Source organism: Armigeres subalbatus, chromosome 2, assembly GCF_024139115.2.
Source record: "Armigeres subalbatus isolate Guangzhou_Male chromosome 2, GZ_Asu_2, whole genome shotgun sequence".
Classification (NCBI taxonomy): Eukaryota; Metazoa; Arthropoda; class Insecta; order Diptera; family Culicidae; genus Armigeres; species Armigeres subalbatus.
The window spans coordinates 97,946,969-97,969,859 of record NC_085140.1 but is presented as its reverse complement, the minus strand read 5'-3'; the positions used below and the strand labels follow the sequence as shown (position 1 = coordinate 97,969,859).

Sequence of the window (22,891 nt, the reverse complement as noted above, 5' to 3'; positions counted from 1 at the left end):
GATAAGTTAGCCTGAAATATTTTTGTTAAAATGGGTGTTAAGGTTGCCTTTCCCTTCTGTAGTAGTACAGGAAAAATTCCATCCCTACATGGCGACTTGAAGGGTTCAAAGGAATCAATCGCCCATTCAACTTTTTCCTCAGTAAAAATGTGTTTGGCCAAAGCACAAGCATCATACCTGGTTTTTTTTTTCAATCCAGACGTTTCAATCGTTGGGTTGCGAACAGGGATTGAATCCTAAAGAGAATGAACAAGTCTCTCACTTATCATTTATGTATACATATACGATATGTGGCATACCGCGAGAGACTTTTTTCGCCAGCTATCATGATAGAGAACTGATTCGGGAGGCTATACCCCATTAGAGTGGGGCGCAGTTGTATGGAAAAACGCAAACTTCGTCTGATCAAATGAGATCAAGGTTTTTCTGAATCTTTTCCAATCCAATCAACTGTGCAAAATATGGGCTCGATTGGTTGCGACCACGCATGCCGCATCGCGTTTCAAATTTACATGGAGATTAGTATGGGAAAACATACTTTTTTACATTTTTGCTCTTAGCGGTTTCAATTTATCATCAATCGTGTGACTCGATACGTTAGCATATAGTCTGGAAGATGCCGAAAAACTTTGCCGAAGAAGGTACGTAGCTGGATGGTCTACAAAAAATGTTATTACGTTTCGAAAATTGATTGTTCAAACCATATGCAAGAAATCAATGTTTCTGCCAGCACTACCGGACAACCGATGGTTATCGAAGGGCAAAACCAATCTTCCTTCTTGTCGGATTTTTTTCTTTGTGAAATGATTCCGAAAAGCTCCCATTAGCTGTAAAGCCCTATAAGATCAATTATTTTGAAATAACACTCAGTTATATTATTGGTCTACGTAGTTCGGCAGTGCTGGCAGAATAAACGATTTTTTTGCATATGGTTTGAACACTCAATCTTCGAAGCGTTATAACTTTTTTCGTTGACGTTCCAGCAACGTGGCTGCTTCAGAAAAGTTTTTCGGCATCCTTTGGGTTATACTTTAACGCAATGTGCCACTTGGTTTACGATAAACTGAAACCTCTAGTAGTAGAAATGCAAAAATATACGTTCTCCCATACTAATTTCCATACAAACTTCAAATGCGATGCGGAAAGCGAGGAAGCAACCAATCGGTCCCAAATTCTGCACAGTTGTTCAGGACCCAGAATGGCTTCGAAAAACCATTGATTTGAAAAAATGACTCTAATACCCCATGATAAATTTGTTTTAGAAAGCTCCATATGCTAGGAGCACTGGCTCTAATGATGCATTTCAACTTGTTCTACACAATTGTGCAGAAACCAACACGAAAGCCGCGAAAACAAAGCGAGAATCACCATTTTTCTGTAGGGGCTGCCTACCCGATTCTGTTTTTTCGAACATCTATACGAGTTTGATAAATTTGTTATCATGGCTTGTTATGATTCGGAACAGTTTTTGCCTCTCTTTGATCGTTGTTCGTTATCTATTGAGAGCGATTTCTGCAAACCCTGGTTACGAATATTCGTTCTGTTGTTCTGGGTCCCAGTATCTAATACATAAGTACTTTGGACTCCACTATGGTTGATAATAGAACATGGAAAATGTGTTCTCATCATCAGCTCCAACGTTTCGGTTGTAGAAGTAGTGAAAGACCCATTCTTTTTCCTTAAGGTGCCCAATCCGTTTAAGTGATCTTTAGCGAGGATTTTTTGTAACCTTACGGTTTCCGGAGTATTTTCAATATTTTCACACATGTGCCTCTGGGGGCAGCAGGGACCATGTCCAAGGGCTTGACGACCCCCTCCCAGCTGTCTGCGAGTCAGGGAGAACTGCCTAGGGCGTGGTGGGATTTCTCAGTGGGCTCTGCTAAAATCCCTCCCAAAAAACCACAAGTGCCCGTAATCAGACTCTATCAAAGCGACTGTGTGCCGCTTCAAAAGCACAAGCCCAGGGAGTGCTACTGGCACATCAGGGTTGATACCAGTAAGACCCTGATTATGGCATACTGGTTGCGTGTATTGGACTTGTATTTGGATATTGAAATATTGTGAACGCGAGGGCTGGTAGTCTGGTTATTCTATTCTCTTAGTAAGGCCGGGTGACACCGGCCTGAAACGGCGAATGGGCTAATGGCCTGGCTGTCTTTCGTCCCCTAAAACCGTGGCGGGCCTTGTAGCACGCGGTACAATCCTGTGGCTCAGCTGGTAGCTGAGTGGGAGTAGGCTCAGATGCTCCTTCCACCTTCCTGACTAGCGCTGATCTGGCTCTGAACACGAAAGTGTCAACCCTCGCATGGCCTCCCTGCATGCCGCAAGGTAAGCATAGATAACCATGGGATCGCGAAGGCGACTACACCAACAGGATTCGACAGCAGCCGCAAGGGGGACCCAATAGCAATGAGTAACCTAACTAAAACAAAATCTACGAAGGAGGGAGGTGAGGCGAATGGCGACAAGGAGAACCCTTTCGCGCAGAACCCGAGGCGCAGTGGCCTCGATCGGCCACCCCAAAGGTCGCCGGGGGGAGGCGATGGCGGAGCACGTGGTGGGTCAGAAGAGGTGCCGGTGGACGTCAAGATGGACGGCCCCACTCTGACCAAAGTCATTAACTCGGTGATGACTAACCACGGGGCGGATGGAGTCCAGACGATGGAAGTGATTACGGACGTTTCGGACGTAATCATGTCCTTCCTGAACAATCGAGTAAACTATAGTAAGGACTTGAAGCAGGCCGTACTGACCCTCTGCGCTCTAGTCGTGGAGGCGAAGTCGGAGTGGAAGTCCTTGCTGGAAGCCAGTAAGGAGGCGGAGCACAAGATCCGTCTTCTTACTGAGGAGAAAGAGTTGACGGTTAGTCAAGCAGTGAAGGCCTCGAAGAAGGCTGAATCGAAGATTCGGCTCTTTACAGAGGGGAAGCAGCTGGCGGAGAGCCAGACTGCAGAGCTTAAACGGCGTATGGCAACCAGCGGAGCAACTCCTAAGCTAAGTAGGGTCACGCAGGAGGCGGACCTGAAAGCAGCTAATAAAGCCTCGGCACGGACCGTAGAGAAGGTCCGAGTGGATAAGACCGAGAGGAAAATGGTACCTCCACCTAGGAAGATACCAGAGGATCGCCGGGAGGAAGACCTACCATGGACAGAGGTAGTGAATCCTAAAAAGGCGAAAAGAAGCCGTCAGCAGGTCGCAAGGAGTGCGACCAAGAGTACGGAACCAGTCACCGCTAAGAAAGGTAGAGCCCGTGCGAAAAAGGGCGCGCCTTCCAATGGCAGCGACAAGCGGAAGGACAGAGGCGAAGCGATCATTGTCAAGGCTGACGATCCGAAGAACGCGCAAAGGCGAGATGATTCTCGTCTTGAAGCGGGATGCTACTCGTCCTGGGTGACAGGGTCCAGGTTAGAGCCCTGTGCCCAGTCCTGAACATCCAGTGCAAGGGCATGGATGAAATAACCGAAGCCGGAGACCTGGTAGACGCACTGAAGGAACAGTGCAATGTCGAGATCCAGGAATCCACGATTCGGCAAAGGCTTTGCGGGAATGCAGGTTGCCTCATTCCAAGTACCTATGGCTGAGGCCAAGAAGGTGCTGGATAAGGTAAAACTGAAGGTGGGTTGGTCGGTGTGCTCGCTGAGCACAAGCCAACCCAATCAGGCCTGTTACAGGTGCCTTGGCCACGGTCATAAGTCCTATGACTGTAAGGGACCTGACCGTAGTAACCTGTGCCGTAGGTGCGGAGCCGAAAACCACCAGGCTCGCACCTGCCAGGCTGCACCGAGATGTCTGATCTGTCCTCCGGGGGCAGACAACAGGCATCTCACCGGTGCGCAGGCCTGTCCGGCCTCTAGAAGGGTCCAGACATGCAAGTAACACAGCTAAACTTGAACCACTGCGAGGCGGCCCAGCTGCTGCTACAACAGTCGGTTATCGAGTGTAAAGCTGATGTTGCCTTGCTGTCCGACCCATACCGCATCCCTGCCGGTAACGGCAGCTGGATTGCGGACAAGTCCGGTATGGTGGGAATCTGGACTTGTGGGCGATACCCCATCCAGAAGATAATATCTTCTCCCGACGATGAGGGTTTCGTCATAGCAAAGGTAAACGGTGTTTACTTTTGTAGCTGCTACTGTCCTCCTAGATGGAGTATAGAGCAGTACACTAGGGTAGTTGATATTCTTGCGGCGAAACTAACTGGCCTTAAACCAGTAGTTGTAGCAGGTGTCTTCAATGCGTGGGCAGTGGACTGGGGTTCTCGGTTCACTAACGCTAGAGGTCATATCCTGCTAGAGTCACTAGCGGTATTAAACGTAGTTCTACTGAACGAAGGTCAAGTGCCAACGTTTAGAGGACCGAGCGGTGATTCATGTATCGACGTCACCTTCTGCAGCGCGGGATGGACGGTGGAGCCAGAATGGGAGGTTCATGAGGGGCATACTTCCAGCGATCATCAGGAAATTCGTTTTATGATCGGGTATACCCCCATCGCAACCACAAGGCGGATTGGCAAGATCGATCTAGGATGGCGCACCTCGCAGTTCAACCCAGAACTCTTGGAGGAATCACTACGATGGGAGAGGCGAACAACGGGATTAAGTGGCGATGAGTTAATCGATGTACTAACTCGTGCATGCGATGTGACGATGCCTAGGAGGACCAAACCTCCCGGAAATCGGCAACCTGCGTACTGGTGGACTGACACAATTGCAGACCCTCGTAGAACTTGTTTTCGAGAAAAGAGAAGGCTGCAACGTGCCAGAACAGACGCTAAAAAGGTCGAGAGACGCCGGGAGTTCCAGCCAGCGAGTAGAGCTCTGAACTACGATATCAACTGTTGCAAGAGAGCCTGCTTTGAGGGGCTGTGCAGGATGGCAAATGACAATCCACGATGAGATGCATACAGGATGGTGATGGTTAGGACTAACACCACGCAACCTAAGAAATCTTCAGAGATGTTGGCCAAAATAGTCGAAGGGTTGTTTCCGAGGCATGAATCATCGAACTGGTCCGCTACCCCGTACGAGTCAGTCGACGTGATACCGCTAGTGACTAACGAAGAGCTTATCGTAGCTACAAGGAAACTTAAGCTCAATAAGGCACCAGGCCCGGATAATATTCTAAACCTGATGCATGTACGAAGGAAACTTCCCAGATCGATGGAAACGGCAGAAAAGTTATTTTCAGAATAGGGTGCTGATATACGACACGGATGCTGGTCAAAAATCGACTGTAGTGTCTGCGGGTGTTCCACAGGGATCGATCCTCGAACCGGTTCTGTGGAATATTATGTACGACGGAGTATTTCGCTTAAGTCTCCCGGCCGGTGTGAAAATAGAAGGCTTCGCGGATGACGTAATGCTAGGCTAAAGGCTTCATACGCGATTGGCAGAGTGGAGGAATGGCTCAACTCGAGGCGGTTGTCCCTTGCACATCACAAGACGGAAGCCGTGGTGGTGCATAATCGCCATGGGTTGCATACATAAACATACATAATGACAAGAAAAATGATAGAAATAGTCGATTCTACCATTTTTCGAGATTCTTCCAAGTGATGGCTGTGTATGTGTAGACTAGACTAGACTAGACTAGAAGGGACTACCCTCTTTCTTTTCTTTATACCGATTAAATGTGTCCATTTCAAGAAGGCATTGTTCCCTCACTTTGCGGTATAACGACTGGATGCGGTAATTCAAAGAAGGTATTCCCATCTTTTATTTCTTTAAATCACAGTTCAAAAGAATTTAGCCCGGATTGCATGTAATTAAGCAGAAATCGGTAAATATTTCAATGATAATTATTGCAACTGAATTCCGACAAATGGCATTCCGCAGAATGATTTTCGGTGAAAAGGTACATTCCGCGAGCGATGTTTATTGTAATTGGATTTTTGGGATTTTTAGCTCTGTAAAGTATGAATAATAAAATGAAATAAAAATCTCTCTGAACACATTCCATGTAACTTACCTTCCGCGAATCCACGCTCCGATCTTCCTCCAGCAGTAAATCGTATCCGGGAGCGTTCCACGAATGCCGAAAATGAGTTCTCCTCTTGCGTTCCTCCCCTACCCCACCGTCCGGTGATCCTTCCTCGTCGATAATCGTTGAATCCGTCACTCCCTCACTGCCCCAACCACCCGGCCCTATTCCCAACGGCCACTGCAGGCTTCTTCTCTTGTAGCGCTCTTCCTCTACGGTCTCCAGGATGGATCCGACACCCCGGGTCAACCTCACTGACTGCGGATGCGGCAGTGCCGGATGCTGAATTCTTCTCCTAAACTTAACCCCTATACTATCACAAGTTTGCACTTTGGACCCTCCCGCTACTTCTTCACGTTTGGATTCCTCCCCCTCTTCCAATTCTTCTCTATCCTCCCGAACACACTTTCCGTTCACCAAAAGAGGCACACTTTCACTCTCATGTGACGACTCTAGTAGGTCGAACTGATTCACTATAATACCCTTCCGCGGAGCCACTGATTCGCAAGGCAATTCTTGGACACTGATTTCTACGCGTTTGAACTTGGCCTGCGGAGACGGATTGATACTGTGTTGCTGTGGCGTCCCTTCCGACGGACTCACCACCACGCCCGGATGATAAATTTTCGTATAACCACTAATACTACTGCTATCACTCGAAACACGCTTCAGCTTAATCAGCTTGTTCACCGAGCTGAATGTGTCGCACAGCGAGTTACGATTTGCATGCTTGCCGCGGGATATCAAACCTAAACTGCCGCCGCCACTGTTCTGAGCAGCACTGCCGTCGGATTCGTTGCCGCCGTTTATCAGCACCGAGGAATCCTCCACCGAGCAGAAGCCTTCGCTGTTTCGCTTCAAGCTGAGGTTCTTGACGAGCAGTTCACTCAGATCGTTGGAAAGGTTCTTCAGCGCGGACGACGCGCCCGTACGGCCGTTCGGGTCCGAGTCTTTATGCAGCACCCGTACCACTGCTTGGGATCCCACAGTTGCAGGATGCTCAACAACGACCGCCGAAGGAACCTTCGAAGAACGTAACACTACAATCGGAGGAGGTGGCGAAGGTGACAACTGCGCGGGAGATTGGGGAGGTCCCGATTGTGGCGGTACGGCTTTTGTTGACATTGCTGTTGTTGTGGGAGGCGCTACGGATGGGGGGAAGGTACTCGATGGTCGAGAAATTCAGTGGCACGTGAAATGAGCAACCGTCGATGTCGTTTTGTCTAGCCTGTGAATGAGAAAACAAATTTGGTGGTCATTAATTATTGTTCTAGGGAGGCAGTGGTTTGGAACAAGTTTGATGTAGGGGAAGATGATGTATAATGCACAATGAAGTTGCTCATTAAAACTTTTCATTATCAAACAATTGGTTGTATAATATCACGAATATGACTTGATTTCCGATTCGATTTAAGTAATTTGTCATTGGGTATAGTACAATTGCGATGCAATCATATTTTCCCGTTGGAAAGTGTTAGCCTCGGATCAGATTTGATTTATCTTTTCCAATATCATCGTTTCCCAAGAGGATCCCCTTTTGGTGAGCAACCAATCGATTGTTAAAGAGAGCACCCATCCATATGACACGGATTGTCATGGTTCACCAAACTGGCATCCCATCGACACAAAAACTGAATGGGCAAGGCATCTAAAATAGACGACATCAAGCTGAGAGCAGTCATTTATCATGGTGCGAGAAAATGATGTCACTGACAGTTTTTATATGTGATTGCCAAGTTCAAGGGATAAATCTGCCAAAATTGATGGATTATCTGGAGATGCTTTGTAGTGGATGTAACGGTGATGAAGGCTTTCAGGGTCATTTATTCTGCGCAGAATTGTGGGTTTGAACCTGGAGCTGAAGACATTTCCAGGTTGAGTATGCGTTCATGAAAATGATTTATTCGAAAAATGCGACTCATACTTCCAGATAGTGCTTTTCACATGTCGTTGTTAGCCAAGCGTCAAGCCGGAAGACATCAAACATGTCACCTAGCAGCTGATGTACATTGAATAATGACTTAATGTGCAAACATTAGGTTTAAAGATGAGAGGTAATAATGATATTTTATTCATTTCAATTACATTCAAATCACATTGAAATTCATCGAAATTGATTTGAAGGAAATTGCAATTTTTATTCGATTCGCGTGTGTTATGAATTGATTTATATTCGATTAAGATTTGAATTGAAATGGATTCGGACTTGTATTGCATTTGATTTGGATTTGGATTGGAATTAAATTGTATTGAATTGGATTTTAATCGTTTTTTTATTGGATTTGAATAGAATGTGAGTTGGATACAGATCGGCTTTGAATTGAACTTAAATTGATTTTGAATTAGATTTGGATTGCATTTGAATAGGAATTTGATTATAATTGGAACTGGATCCGATTTTGTATTTGAATTGGATTCGATTTGGATTTAGATTAGATTTGGATTTGATTTGCATTGGATTTGGATTGGATTCAGATTGGCTATGGATTAATTGGATTGAATTAGGTTTGGGCAAGTATTCGATTTGAATTGGACTTGGATTAGATTGGAATTAGAAATTGATTGGATGTTTGATTTGGAATGGCTTTGGTTTAGATTGATTTGGAGAGCATTTGGATAGGATTTGATTTGGATTTGGATTTAGATTGGATTGGATTTGAATCGGCTTTGGAATGGATTTGGATTTGGATTGGATTTGGGTTTGATTTAGATTTGATTTGGATTAGATTCGTATTGGATTTGGATTGGATTTGGAATTGATTTGGATTGGATTTGGATTGGATTTGGGTTTGATTTGGATTGGACTTGGATTTTGATTTGATTTGATTGGATTTGAATTCGGATTGGATTTGGATTGGATTTGGTTTGGAATGGATTTGGATAGGATTTTGATTGGATTTTGATTGGATTTGGATTAGATTTTGATTGGATTTGGATTGGATTTGGATTGGATTTGGATTTGGGTTTGATTTAAATTTGATTTGGATTGGATTTGGATTGGATTGGATCTGGTTTGGTTTTGGATTTTATTTGGATTGGATTTGGATTGGATTTGGATTGTATTTGGATTGGATTTGGATTGGATTTGGATTGGATCTGGATTGGATTTGGATTGTATTTGGATTGGATTTGGATTGGATTTGGATTTGGATTTGGGTTTGATTTAAATTTGATTTGGATTGGATTGTATCTGGTTTGGTTTTGGATTTTATTTGGATTGGATTTGTCTTTGGATTGGATTTGATTTTGATTGGATTTGGATTGGATTTTGATTGGATTTGGATTGGATTTGGATTGGATTTGGATTGGATTTGGATTGGATTTGGATTGGATTTGGATTGGATTTGGGTTTGATTTAAATTTGATTTGGATTGGATTTTGATTTGATTTGATTGGGTTTGGATTGAATTTTAATTGGATTTGGATTGGATTTGGATTGGATTTGGATTGGATTTTGAATTGGATTTGAACTGGATTGGATTTTGGTTGGAATTGGATTGGATTTGGATTTGGATTAGATTTGGATTGGATTTGGATTGGATTCGGATTGGATTTGGATTGGATTCGGATTGGATTTGGATTGGATTTGGATTGGATTTGGCATGGATTTGGATTGGATTTGTGTTGGATTTGGATTGGATTTGGATTAGATTTGGATTGAATTAGGATTGGATTAGGATTGGATTTGGATTGGATTTGGATTGGATTTTGATTGGATTTGGATTGGATTTGGATTGGATTTGGATTGGATGTATTTTGATTGGTTTGTGTTGGTTTGATTTGGTTTGGTTTGGATTGGTTTGGATTGGTTTGGATTGGTTTGGATTGGTTTGGATTGGATTTGGATTGGTTTGGATTGGTTGGATTGGTTTGGATTGGTTTGGACTGAAACTGGATTGGATTCAGATTATATTTGGATAGGATTTGGATTGGATTAGGATTCGGACTGGATTCGGATTGTATTTAGAATGGATTTGGGTTTGAATTGGATTTGGATTTGGATTTGATTTAGATTTGATTTGGATTGGATTTGGATTTGGATTGGATTTGGATTGGTTTGGATTGGTTGGATTGGTTTGGATTGGTTTGGATTGGTTTGGATTGGATTGGTTTGGTTTGGTTGGTTTGGACTGGTTCGGATTGTATTTGGATTGGTTTGGTTGGTTTGGATTGGTTTGGTTTGGTTTGATTTGGATTTGGTTGGTTTGGATTGGATTGGTTGGTTTGGATTGGTTTGGATTGGTTTGGATTGGATTGGATTGGTTTGGATTGGTTTGGTTGGTTTGGATTGGTTTGGATTGGTTTGGTTGGATTTGGTTGGTTTGGTTGGTTTGGATTGGTTGGGTTGGTTTGGATTGGTTGGATTGGTTGGTTTGGATTGGTTGGTTGGTTTGGATTGGTTTGGATTGGTTTGGATTGGTTTGGATTGGTTTGGATTGGTTTGGTTTGATTTGGATTGGATTTGGTTTGGATTGGATTAGATTGGTTTGGATTGGTTTGGATTGGTTCGGATTGTGTTTGGTTGGTTTGGTTTGATTTAGATTGGTTTGGTTTGATTTGGTTGGATCTGGTTTGGTTTTGGAATGGTTTGGTTTGGATTTGGTTTGGTTTAGATTTGCTTTGGTTGGAATTGGTTGGATTGGTTTGGTTTGGTTGGATTGGTTTGGATTGGTTTGGTTTGGATTGGTTGGATTGGATTGGTTGGATTGGATTGGTTGGTTGGATTGGTTGGTTTGGTTGGATTGGTTTGGTTGGTTTGGATTGGATGTGGATTGGTTTGGATTGGTTCAGTTGGTTTGGATTGGTTTGGATTGGCTTGGATTGGTTTGGATTAGGTTTGGATTGGTTTGGATTGGATTTGGCTTGGTTTGGTTGGTTTGGATTGGATTGGATTGGTTTGGATTGGTTTGGATTGGATTTGGATTGGTTTGGATTGGTTTGGATTGGTTTGGATTTGGTTTGGTTTGGTTTGGATTGGATGTGGATTGGTTGGTTGGATTTGGTTGGATTTGATTGGTTTGGTTTGATTTGGATTGGATTGGTTTGGATTGGTTGGTTTGGATTGGTTTGGATTGGTTTGGTTGGTTTGGTTGGTTTGGATTGGTTTGGATTGGTTTGGATTGGATTTGGATTGGTTTGGTTGGTTGGATTGGTTGGATTGGTTTGGTTTGGATTGGTTTGGATTGGTTTGGTTGGTTTGGTTGGTTTGGTTGGTTTGGATTGGTTTGGATTGGATTTGGATTGGTTTGGATTGGTTTGGTTGGTTTGGTTGGTTTGGATTGGTTTGGATTGGTTTGGATTGGTTTGGTTGGTTTGGATTGGTTGGATTGGTTTGGATTGGTTTGGATTGGTTTGGATTGGTTTGGATTGGATTTGGATTGGTTTGGATTGGTTTGGATTGGTTTGGTTTGGATTGGTTGGATTGGTTTGGATTGGTTTGGATTGGTTTGGATTGGTTTGGATTGGTTTGGATTGGTTTGGTTGGTTTGGATTGGTTTGGTTGGTTTGGATTGGTTTGGATTGGTTTGGATTGGTTGGATTGGTTTGGATTGGTTTGGATTGGTTTGGATTGGTTTGGATTGGTTTGGATTGGTTTGGATTGGTTTGGTTGGTTTGGTTGGTTTGGATTGGTTGGTTTGGATTGGTTTGGATTGGTTTGGTTGGTTGGTTTGGATTGGTTTGGTTGGTTTGGTTGGTTTGGTTGGTTTGGATTGGTTTGGTTGGTTTGGATTGGTTTGGGTTGGTTTGGATTGGTTGGATTGGTTGGATTGGTTTGGATTGGTTTGGATTGGTTTGGATTGGTTTGGATTGGTTTGGATTGGTTGGATTGGTTTGGTTGGTTTTGGTTGGTTTGGATTGGTTTGGATTGGTTTGGATTGGTTTGGATTGGTTTGGATTGGTTTGGTTGGATTGGTTTGGATTGGTTGGATTGGTTGGTTTGGATTGGTTTGGATTGGTTTGGATTGGATTTGGATTGGTTTGGATTGGTTTGGGTTGGTTTGGATTGGTTTGGTTGGTTTGGATTGGTTTGGATTGGTTTGGATTGGTTTGGATTGGTTTGGATTGGATTTGGATTGGTTTGGATTGGTTTGGATTGGTTTGGTTGGTTTGGATTGGTTTGGTTTGGATTGGTTTGGATTGGTTTGGATTGGTTTGGTTGGTTTGGATTGGTTTGGATTGGTTTGGATTGGTTTGGATTTGGTTTGGATTGGTTTGGATTGGTTTGGATTGGTTTGGTTGGTTTGGATTGGTTTGGTTGGTTTGGATTGGTTTGGATTGGTTTGGATTGGTTTGGTTGGTTTGGATTGGTTTGGATTGGTTTGGATTGGTTTGGTTGGTTTGGTTGGTTTGGATTGGTTTGGATTGGTTTGGATTGGTTTGGATTGGTTTGGATTGGTTGGATTGGTTTGGATTGGTTTGGATTGGTTTGGATTGGATTTGGATTGGTTTGGATTGGTTTGGATTGGTTTGGGTTGGTTGGTTGGTTTGGTTGGTTTGGATTGGTTGGATTGGTTTGGTTGGTTTGGTTGGTTTGGATTGGTTTGGATTGGTTTGGATTGGTTTGGTTGGTTTGGATTGGATTTGGATTGGTTTGGATTGGTTTGGATTGGTTTGGTTGGTTTGGATTGGTTTGGTTGGTTTGGATTGGTTTGGATTGGTTTGGATTGGTTTGGATTGGTTTGGATTGGTTTGGATTGGTTTGGATTGGTTTGGTTGGTTTGGATTGGTTTGGATTGGTTTGGATTGGTTTGGATTGGTTTGGTTGGTTTGGATTGGTTTGGTTGGATTTGGATTGGTTTGGTTGGTTTGGATTGGTTTGGATTGGTTTGGTTGGTTTGGATTGGTTTGGATTGGTTTGGATTGGTTTGGATTGGTTTGGTTGGTTTGGATTGGTTTGGATTGGTTTGGATTGGTTTGGTTGGTTTGGATTGGTTTGGATTGGTTTGGATTGGTTTGGATTGGTTTGGTTGGTTTGGATTGGTTTGGAATGGTTTGGTTTGGATTGGTTTGGATTGGTTTGGTTGGTTTGGATTGGTTTGGATTGGTTTGGATTGGTTCGGATTGGTTTGGATTGGTTTGGATTGGTTTCGATTGGTTTGGATTGGATTGGGATTGGTTTGGATTGGTTTGGATTGGTTTGGATTGGTTTGGATTGGTTTGGATTGGTTTGCGTTGGTTTGGATTGGTTGGATTGGTTTGGATTGGTTTGCGTTGGTTTGGGTTTGGTTGGGTTCGATTTGGATTGGTTTGGATTGGTTTGGATTGGTTTGGGATTGGTTTGGTTGGTTTGGGATTGGTTTGGATTGGTTTGGGTTGGTTTGGATTGGTTGGATTGGTTTGGATTGGTTTGGATAAGTTTGGATTGGTTTGGATGGTTTGGTTGGTTTGGATTGGTTTGCGTTGGTTTGGTTAGGTTGGTTGGTTTAGTTGGTTTGGTTGGACTTGGGTTGGTTTGGATTGGTTTGGATTGGTTTGGATTGGTTTGGTTGGTTGGGATTGGTTTGGATTGGTTTGGATTGGTTTGGATTGGTTTGGATTGGTTTGGATTGGTTTGGATTGCGTTTGGATTGGTTTGTGTTGGTTTGTGTTGGTTTGGATTGGTTTGGGTTGGTTTGGATTGGTTTAGATTGGTTTGGATTGGTTGTGTTGGTTTGGATTGGTTTGGATTGGTTTGGATTGGTTTGGATTGGTTTGGATTGGTTTGGATTGGTTTGGATTGGTTTGGATTGGTTTAGAGATGGTTGTGTTGGTTTGGATTGGTTTGCGTTGGTTTGGATTAGAATTGGATTGGTTTAGATTGGTTTGGATTGGACTTGGGTTGGTTGGATTGGTTTGGTTGGTTTGGATTGGTTGGGATTGGTTTGGATTGGTTTAGATTGGTTTGGATTGGTTTGGATTGGTTTGGTTGCATTTGGATTGGTTTGTGTTGGTTGGATTGGATTTGGGTTGGATTTGGATTGGATTTAGATTGGATTTGGATTGGATTTAGATTGGATTTAGATTGCATTTGGATTGGATTTGTGTTGGATTTGGATTATATTTGGATTGGATTTGGATTGGATTTGCATTGGATTTGGATTAGAATTGGATTGGATTTAGATTGGATTTGGATTGGACTTGGGTTGGATTTGGATTCGATTTGGATTGGATTTAGATTGGATTTGGATTGGATTGGGATTGGATTTGGATTGGATTTAGATTGGATTTGGATTGGATTTGGATTGGATTTAGATTAGATTTAGATTGCATTTGGATTGGATTTGTGTTGGATTTGGATTGGATTTGGGTTGGATTTGGATTGGATTTAGATTGGATTTGGATTGGATTTGGATTGGATTTAGATTGGATTTGGTTTGGAATTGGATTGGAATTGGATTGGATTTGGATAGGATTTGGATTAGATTGGGTTGGATTCGGATTGTTAAAATTTTGGATTTCGGATTGAAAATCGGATTCTGATTAGTTTTGGGTTGTATTTGGTTTGGATTTGGATTGGAATTATATTTAGATTGAAATTTGATTAAGATCAGAATAAATTTTATTGAATTAATTTGGACAGCATTTGGATTGGACTGGATTTGGATTGGATTTAGATTGGATTTTGATTGTGTTTGGAATTGAATAGAATTGGATTTTGATTGAAATTCGATTTGAATTGGATTCGGATTGGATTTGGACTGCATATGGATTGAATTGGATATTGATTGTATTTGGATTAGAATAAAAGTGGATTTGTATTGGAATTTGATCTGGATTGGAATTGGATTAATATTGAAATCGAATTGGATTTGAAATTGATTTGGATTTGATTTGGATTCAAATTGGATATGGTTGGATATGACAGGATTTGAATTTCAATAGAGATTGGATTTGGATTAAATTAGGTTAGGCTTAAATTTTGATTAAATTTTATTTTGATTGGATGATGATTCGAATTCGGATTAGATTTCGAATGGGAATGAATTGAATATGGTTTGGATTTAGAGTGGTTTTATATTGCATTTGTTTTGAATTTGCGATGGCTTTGAATATGATTCAAGTCTAAATAGAATTGGCATTTGGATTTGATATGAAATTTAGGTTTTTTCTACAAAGCCTTACCATTTTGCCGACGTGTCTCGACCGAACCAAGCCGCACCCACACAGTAGAGAATCTGAAAGATTAAGAGGAAAAATGTCTATTAGAAGAGAAAATATTTGAAATTGTGAAATCATAGAACTAAATTATTAAATGTAAAACCGCAGGATTACCTGAACGACCTTTTAAAAGGATGTTAAATATTTATTAATCTTCATTCTAGGCGAGATATTTATTCTGCTTCGTTGTCAGCTTTGCTACTTTCAATCTAGTGCAGCAGATAATCGCTTCATCTTAATGAATGAGTCCAACAATCGGACGGTTGTAAACTAGAGCTAAGTAAATAGAGCAACCACCTCCCAACAGAGAATATTCACGTCCGCCGGTTGGTTCCATTTAACGCAAATTCATCCATCACTGTCATCATAAGAGGCGGCCAGGATCTACCCAACCGAACGGACGTACATTATTGTAGGCAAATGGTCGATTCATGGTTGTGGGGTACAGCCAAAGGCACGGGTAGCGCGTGGTGTAGATACCAAACGAGATTGCTCCTCTTCCGGAACGAGGGAAACTCAGTTGATTCAAGTTAGCAAGCCCGGAAAGACTTAATTTTCTCGAGCAACACGGTTTCACCGGTTTTCCATGGAGCTTTTCCGAATTGCGCCAATGTTGGGACACGGGATGGGAACAGGTAAATTAAATCTTAAACACGTGCGCTGCGCGCCCGGATTTCGGAGAATTTGAAGGTTTATGAAAGCAAGCTCTGTCGCACCTGAACGGTAGCGAAATTGAATCATTTTACAGTCTAATGAAGATGATGTATGACGCATGGTAGCATAATTGTAATAAATTTTGCCTTAATGTAGAGATTGTGTTGTGAAATTGGAAATAGGGTTTTTAGTACCGACCCTTTTTAGCGAGTCCCGGTACTACGGTACTGAACCCCTCAGTACCGGGAGTACCGGGAAAATACCGGTACAGGAAGATTTTTTTTTTTAAATCATTAAAATCAATAAAAAGTCAGGATTTAATGGTAACGATTCAAACTTTATTCATTGCTTTGTATGTATACTTACAGGAACACTCTTGCCTCAAGCGGGGACGATTTGAAAAAAAAAACTGATGAAGTGTGACGATTTTTTTTGGGATGTGACGATGTCGTTGCGGTTTGATTGTCTGTCGTCACTGGCAAAACATCTTTTGCTGGCAAGGATAGGACACTAAATGTCAACGAAGGAAAAATGAGTACGTTTTGACAGATAATTAACCAACATGTTTGAGGACGATAACAAAGGGAATCGCAGCGACAATCGTCCTCTAAAGTTTAATACCTGTATTTTCAGGTGTTTGAAATTTTAGTAAAAAAAATTAATATCTTTCTTACTAGCTGCTGCATTCAAATAATGTGGTTTTAACCATCGGAAGTTTTAAACAAAACTTTTTCCTTAGTACCGAAAATACCGGTACTTTCATTAAGCCAGTACCGGTTTTTCGGTACCGAAAATTGGTCGGTACTCCCGGGAATTCCGGTACCGGTACTCCCGGTACTAAAACCCTAATTGGAAATGATAAATTTGTTCTGCAAGCAATCTTAATAAGGAGATGTTTTCACTCCCGATAAAATGCCAGCCTGAAAAACTCTAATGTACCAATTATTTTCTACTTATTTAGTTGACTGGTGCTAATTGACCTTGACCGGATTGTCCTCACCGGTAACTATTATAATAACAAGCAAGAGACTGTGACGTTGATGGACAAACAAGTTGATTGCTCATTCTTCTTTCCCACTCCGGCATACCCAGAATTCTGTTAACGATGTTGCAAGGAAAGGTAACAGGCACAGGACTGAAGCACCAACAAACTATGTCATCCGTGGTAAACACTTTCCACTTATTTGTTCATCTGGGAATGGAATGTGGATTTTTGTAAATGAGGATATAACCTACTTATGGCAATATTGAAACACGAATTATTTATAATTTCTAGCATGTTTCTAAAGTTTCTTCAGCATTTTCACGTCCAATAAAAGATGTTTAATTTGAGATCGCAAGAAAACTTTTCCATGGCTACGTTCTTTAAAAAAAAGTAATCTACTAAATGCTCAGATTTGCACTTACGCTAGGTTTGCTTTCAGGGCACTTTGTTTGTCATCAAAACACCAGCAGTTTGTAAAGATCACATCTTCTTTACTGCGTCTACGTAACTTCATACCGACTTATGGTAGCAGCAATTATGATAGTGCAAAGCCCTTCGCGAAACTCAAGTGTCGATAAATATTTGCCCACAAGCGCTGGCCTCTCTCGAGGTATTGGTTAGTTGGCGGATAAGGTTTGCATAAATAATTGCACGGCATACGACTGCGACTGCATGCAACTTGGACGTCACCGTTCAACAATTCGAGTCAACAATGTTACAAGGCACGCTAACAATTTCAGCAAAGGTTGCCAGTTACTTTTGTTTTTATTTTTTCAAGGGTCTGTATAATTATACTGGTGACAAAATTAGTAACAAATTTTGTATTCGAGATGCTCGCTTGCGGAATTTGTAATATACGACGTCAGAAATCGACTGGTAACTGGCAATGTTTTGACAATTTTATATGTTTATATTCCCATGAATGTCTTTCAAGAGAGCATTGGCTTCCCAGGCGGCAATTTCTACAGACACCATATGAGAGCTTCGTAGTCCTACAGTTGACGACGTTAGTTGTTTGTGAGCATTTGCATGTTCCTATTAGTATTACGCGTAGTGACACGTCCATAATAAGAATCAAGTTGTGTCGAATTTAGATTCTTATAGAATAGCGACTGGTCACAACGATGTTGCGACTTTCATTATTATTATTTTCTCAGACTAAGGTCGGAGTGGCCTGTGCAGTACATAAGAGTCTTCTCCATACAGCATGGTCGCTGCACGTCGCCAATCACGCAGTATACAGAGGGTCCGTGAATCGGCTTCATTAGTGCTCGACGAGCCTGTCCATCTTTTGATTGGACAGTGCGAACCAAACGACCTTTCAGCCAGCAATCCCCCAGAAATGACTTGTCCACGATGACAATGATGTTCGATTCCGCTATAGGCCTAATACAGCTAAAACATTTCGTCCTTCGGACCGGTTATTCAGAAATCCAGCGTCCCCAAAATCAGCTGGCGTGGACCTTTATCATCTTCAACTTCGATCGCGATCGGGGTCTAGATCCGTTTAATAATACGGGCAGAAAGTGATTAAGGGCTAGCTTGACTTGATTTTCGACTAGCCGTCCCTTAATTTTCGACTCTTGGGGGTTTGAGTGTAGATACTTAATAGTTGAGCATTTTGCAGCGCCGCACTCTAGATCGACTTCATTGCGAGCATGATTGTTTTCTCCAAATCACACCAGAGCGTTGCAATTTCTTGATTATCCGGCATTCCCAGGGCTAGCTAGACTGACTTGAGTTGGATCTCTTTAACATATATCATGGTCATTGGTAAGCGTGCGTGTGAGTTAGATGTGCTTCAAAGTCTTCTGTATGGATGGATAAGTCGTTCCCAGGCTCCACCGAAGTGCTGCTAAAGCAGGCGGTTTGAACGACAACTTTGGCGGCCGTATCGGCGCTGACGAAGTGCTCTATCAGCTGCAGAGCACCGTGATGAACTCACCACGATCACTGACTGTTTCTACGGGAGAACCTCTTCTTGCAATGAAATTTCGGATGGCGATGATACACGAGTCTATCTTGAGTCTTTTTTTTTTCTTCCTAAACAATGGAGGGGGAATCTGCTCAACAGACATCCTGGGTTGACCAGGAAGTGCGGGGTTAGGGATCACCGAGGGAGGCAAGACTACATTCCCGACCCGCTAAACCGTTTCCATTGCCGCCAAGCTCATAGTCCGTTCGGTACAACCAGAAAGTAATGCTTCAAAGGGGGGCCAGTGCACAACGCACCCTCGAGGTTAGCTGCGTGTCCTTGCAGCACCGAACATCGTAACTCGCTTTTTTAGAAGAACACTATGGTATCGTGCCAGCGCGTTGTCGGCTTTCCAGGTGGCCTTACACGCCCTATGTCCTCGGAAGGTGGGCAGGGTCGACTTCGCGCCTGCTTCCCTCTGCACGACTGGTATCAAGAATGATGATGCCGCGTGCACCCCAAATTGACCTTTCTGCGATAGGGCCTATTCGCCAGCCCACAGAGGGACTTCCCGACGCGGTGCCTACGCCTGCCCCAGCCTTGACGAGGACCCCTTTTCCGTCCTCGGGCTCCAGAACCCGCCCGGTTGACCAACGCCGCGAAAGCGACGATACCATGTTGTTCTTCGCGCGGCCACTTGTTCGGTAAAAGGATCGAGTTCGACCACAGAGCATGACCACCGGTATGACCCATGAAGCCGATTCCGATCCCTTGGACCACCTCTTATTTGCGCCTGAACTAGCCATCCTTGAGTCCACGCGCCACCTTCTATGAAGCTCCGAGACGATTTGGGCGATAGCCGATAAAACGGCGTTCCAGCCAACTTCATCTTTACACATCCTCCGAACTAGGTTGTCCGGGGTAGTGTCCAGACCACATGTGGCAAGCATGTGGTCACGCATTGCGCGAAAACGTGAGCACACGAACAACACGTGTTCCGCCGTTTCCTCTAAACCTGCGCATACCAAACACTCGGGCGAGGCTGAGCAAGCCAGCTGCGTTACCTGCATTTTGATTTTGCAGCACGCTTAAACGCCGGGCACATCGAACCCCCCATGGGGTGCTTGCTGTTCACAGCTTTGCTGGAACAAATTTAACAATTGCGAGGGTTCGTGCAGCATTGTGCCTTATGTCCCTCCAATCCACAGCATCGGCAGAGACTGCTTCTGTCAGGGCCTTTGCAGTCCCATTGCTTGTGCCTCGGTTCCAGGCACTTGAAGCAAACTTCGGGTTGCTCGTATATGCGCACAGGGCATACCGACCATCCCACTTTGACGCTCCCTAACTTGACTACCTTGGAGGCGTCCGCTGCAGATAGCCGAACCAATGCTACCTGCGTCCCTGCTGGACCTTTCCGTAGCCGAACGGCTGCGGTGGGCGTCTCCACTTCACACTGTCGCCGCAGTGCCGTGACGAGCTCTTCGACTTCGGTGATCTCGTCCAGGTCTTTAACCCTTAGATTCACCTCCGTCGTGAGTGCCCTCACCATGACCGTCTCGCCTTCGCCAAATTCTTTTAGGCGGCACCCTTTCGCGAAACGCCCCGCTTCAGCTCGAGGATCATCTCGCCCATCCGGGTACGTCTTATTCGACGTACGTCGGCGCCGAGTTCACCAAGCTTGACGTCACTCCTCATCGCCTTCAAGACGTCCGAGTACTTAGCCTCGTCCGTCTTGATGACTAGGGCATCGCCCCTGGAGCGATTGGCGCCTACCCTAGACTTCTTGCTACCCTCATTCGCCTATAGGCCTTCTTTTCGGCCCTTGACGTCTTCGGTTTCCTCTTGTTCTTGACCAGGGTCCAGGAGGCGTCATCCCCCTCTATTTCCCTGGTCTGGTGCGGCTGAGAATTTTCAGCCTGCCATAACCCTTTCCAGGTCCTTCCTCCCCCGGTTTTGGAGGTACCTGGCCGGGGTTCAGCTTCCCAGCCCCACTACCCTTGTTCGGGGTAGTAACCCTCCGCGTTTTGGAGTCTACCCTGGAGACTGTCTCCCTCGTTTTTGTGTCTGCTCCGTTGGAACAGTCACCCCCGACGTACCCGCAAATACTTGAGCCTCAGTCTGGGTAGACTTTGGCACCACCGTCTTCGCTGGCACGCCTTCGGTCGATTCGACCTTGCCCGAGTCCGCGAATCCTTGGGCCTCAATCTGGGTAGACCTCGACTCCACCGATTTCACGGGTTTACACTTGGCCGTCCTGACCGCCCTCTCCAGCTTGGCGTCCAGCATCGACTTTCGAAGTTTCTGCAAGCTCCTCTTGAGGTCCTTGCTGATATTATGCTTCGATGACGCAAAGTCGATGATGGCGTCCAGCTGTTCCGTCGCCACCTCGAAGGCCGAAAACCCATCGCGTTTGCGGTTCATCGCCTCCACAAGCCATGGGCCGTCAATAACCCCTACCGGCGTTTTTCTAGCCGAGAGGAAGGTTGAGTGACCCACGCTGGCGCTGCGCACTGAGCTGCCGACTATTGCCTCTGGCCTCCTAGGCGGAGACCTGAACAACCCACCTCTTGCGAAGGGGTTGTCGCCTACACTACTACCACTAATTGAAGAATTGACTTGGTTTTCCATTTAGTTCCCACGAGTTGCTCGGGAGAAGAGGTCCACCACGCCAGAGCCCAGCATGACGCGGTAAGGGACAATTACTGTGGAGGGTGCCCAGGTACCCCACAGGCTCCGTTAAAGGCCTAGCTCATTATTTCACCCCCCTGGCCATGCATCCCCTCGGCACGGGTCGCTTGACGCCTTGGGATTAGGGGTTAGGGACGATGGTCCCGGTCTAACTCGCAGTGGCCATGGGGAGGGGTCGTCAAGCCCTTAGACAAAGTCTCTGCTGCCCCTATCTTGAGTCTATGGGATCCTGTGATGTGTACTGATGGTATAATGATAGGCTAGGCTAGTGATCAACACTCCCCAACGTTTCTCGGTCCTCTGGCCAACAACCACGTACATCCCCAATCCGAAGTCATAGATAGCATAGCCAGACGATATTTACATAGCTGCCACCGTATTTTCACACGATTGTACGTTTAGCGGAGTTAAGGCACGTATAATTGCGTTGAATGCAATCTCATGGTTCATGTGCCAGTACCGTTGATGAGCACTGGCTATAATCAGGTCCGCAACTGTGTGGCGTTTGAGTAGCAGTACTCAACTACTTTGCAGGCGTCTAGACGACCTTTCATATGCTGCAAACCATCTCCGTCGATTGACGGGCTAATCTTTTCAGCAGCTTTTGCTCTACGGCAGATGTTTCGGTTTCACAGTATAGCGATCTAGTCAGTGGCTAATCCGGGGACCTGTACCATCTTAAGAATCATCAATTCTGCTTCACACAACACTTTCTGCGTTAGAAAAATGGTGATCATGGGTTTCTTCGCCAGTATCTTGCGTAGGCTTGTTGGATATGTTTGTACGTAGCGTAATACGTCGCAGAATATGCTTCCAGATTGAAAAGTATTGCAATCAAAATGGTGCGAAGTGATAGAGCCCACGCGGAAGCTTTTCTTCAACGGTTTTAACTAACTTCGACGTACAGGGTTGCCACTATTCTTTCTCTTTCCACAGAAAATCCGGCCCTTTGCCTCCAATTTATGCAGCATGAGCATCGAATTACATAACAGGAATAATGAATCATTCAGCTTAATTTCAGCACGCAGAAAAACTCATTCCTGTTGAACATAAATCAGTCGATTTGAATTAGGTAACCAGCCTTCGCATTGCTTAATTCGCTCTCGGAAGCTGTGCCTCAATTATTCATGATTTTTCACGTAACATGCGCAGCTTAACGAGCACTTCTGGGCACATGAGTCGCTGGCATTGCTGGTCGTTCTTGTTTACCACTATTGAACCATTTCTCGAATATCTCTAGTGATGGCAACACGAAACATTCACAATACCAGTGGAAGAGAAATGAATTCATCTGTTTTGGTCAGTAGGAAAAAAACCAGCGATGCTATCGCCACTTTTGCTGAGTAATCCCACACGGTTTCTAGTTTTTCCAGCTTGTTCGGATTTACTACGGGGAAGTTAGGAAGTCACCAGATACCTTTAATTCTTGATCTAATTTTTTTCAGGGAGTTTTCATGTGACTACATGATGGAAAGCTCTAATTTTGATAGAAATACTGAAGTTTCTGGTAGTAAAGTTACACAACGAGGATC

General features: G+C 44.1%; 1 protein-coding gene across 8 annotated transcripts in view; it reads right to left on the bottom strand.

Moving 5' to 3' along the window:
- The window catches only part of LOC134210268 (uncharacterized), a 332,517-nt gene that overhangs the window by 96,444 nt on the left and 213,182 nt on the right, over positions 1–22,891 (bottom strand). For all 8 annotated transcript variants that reach the window (XM_062686313.1, XM_062686314.1, XM_062686309.1 and 5 more), the window contains 2 exons: positions 15,082–15,134; positions 5,968–7,207 (listed from right to left, as the gene is read on the bottom strand). In XM_062686313.1, the coding sequence (XP_062542297.1) occupies positions 5,968–7,104 (1,137 nt within the window). In that variant the 5' untranslated portion in view covers positions 7,105–7,207; positions 15,082–15,134. The remainder of the gene's footprint in view (positions 1–5,967; positions 7,208–15,081; positions 15,135–22,891) is intronic.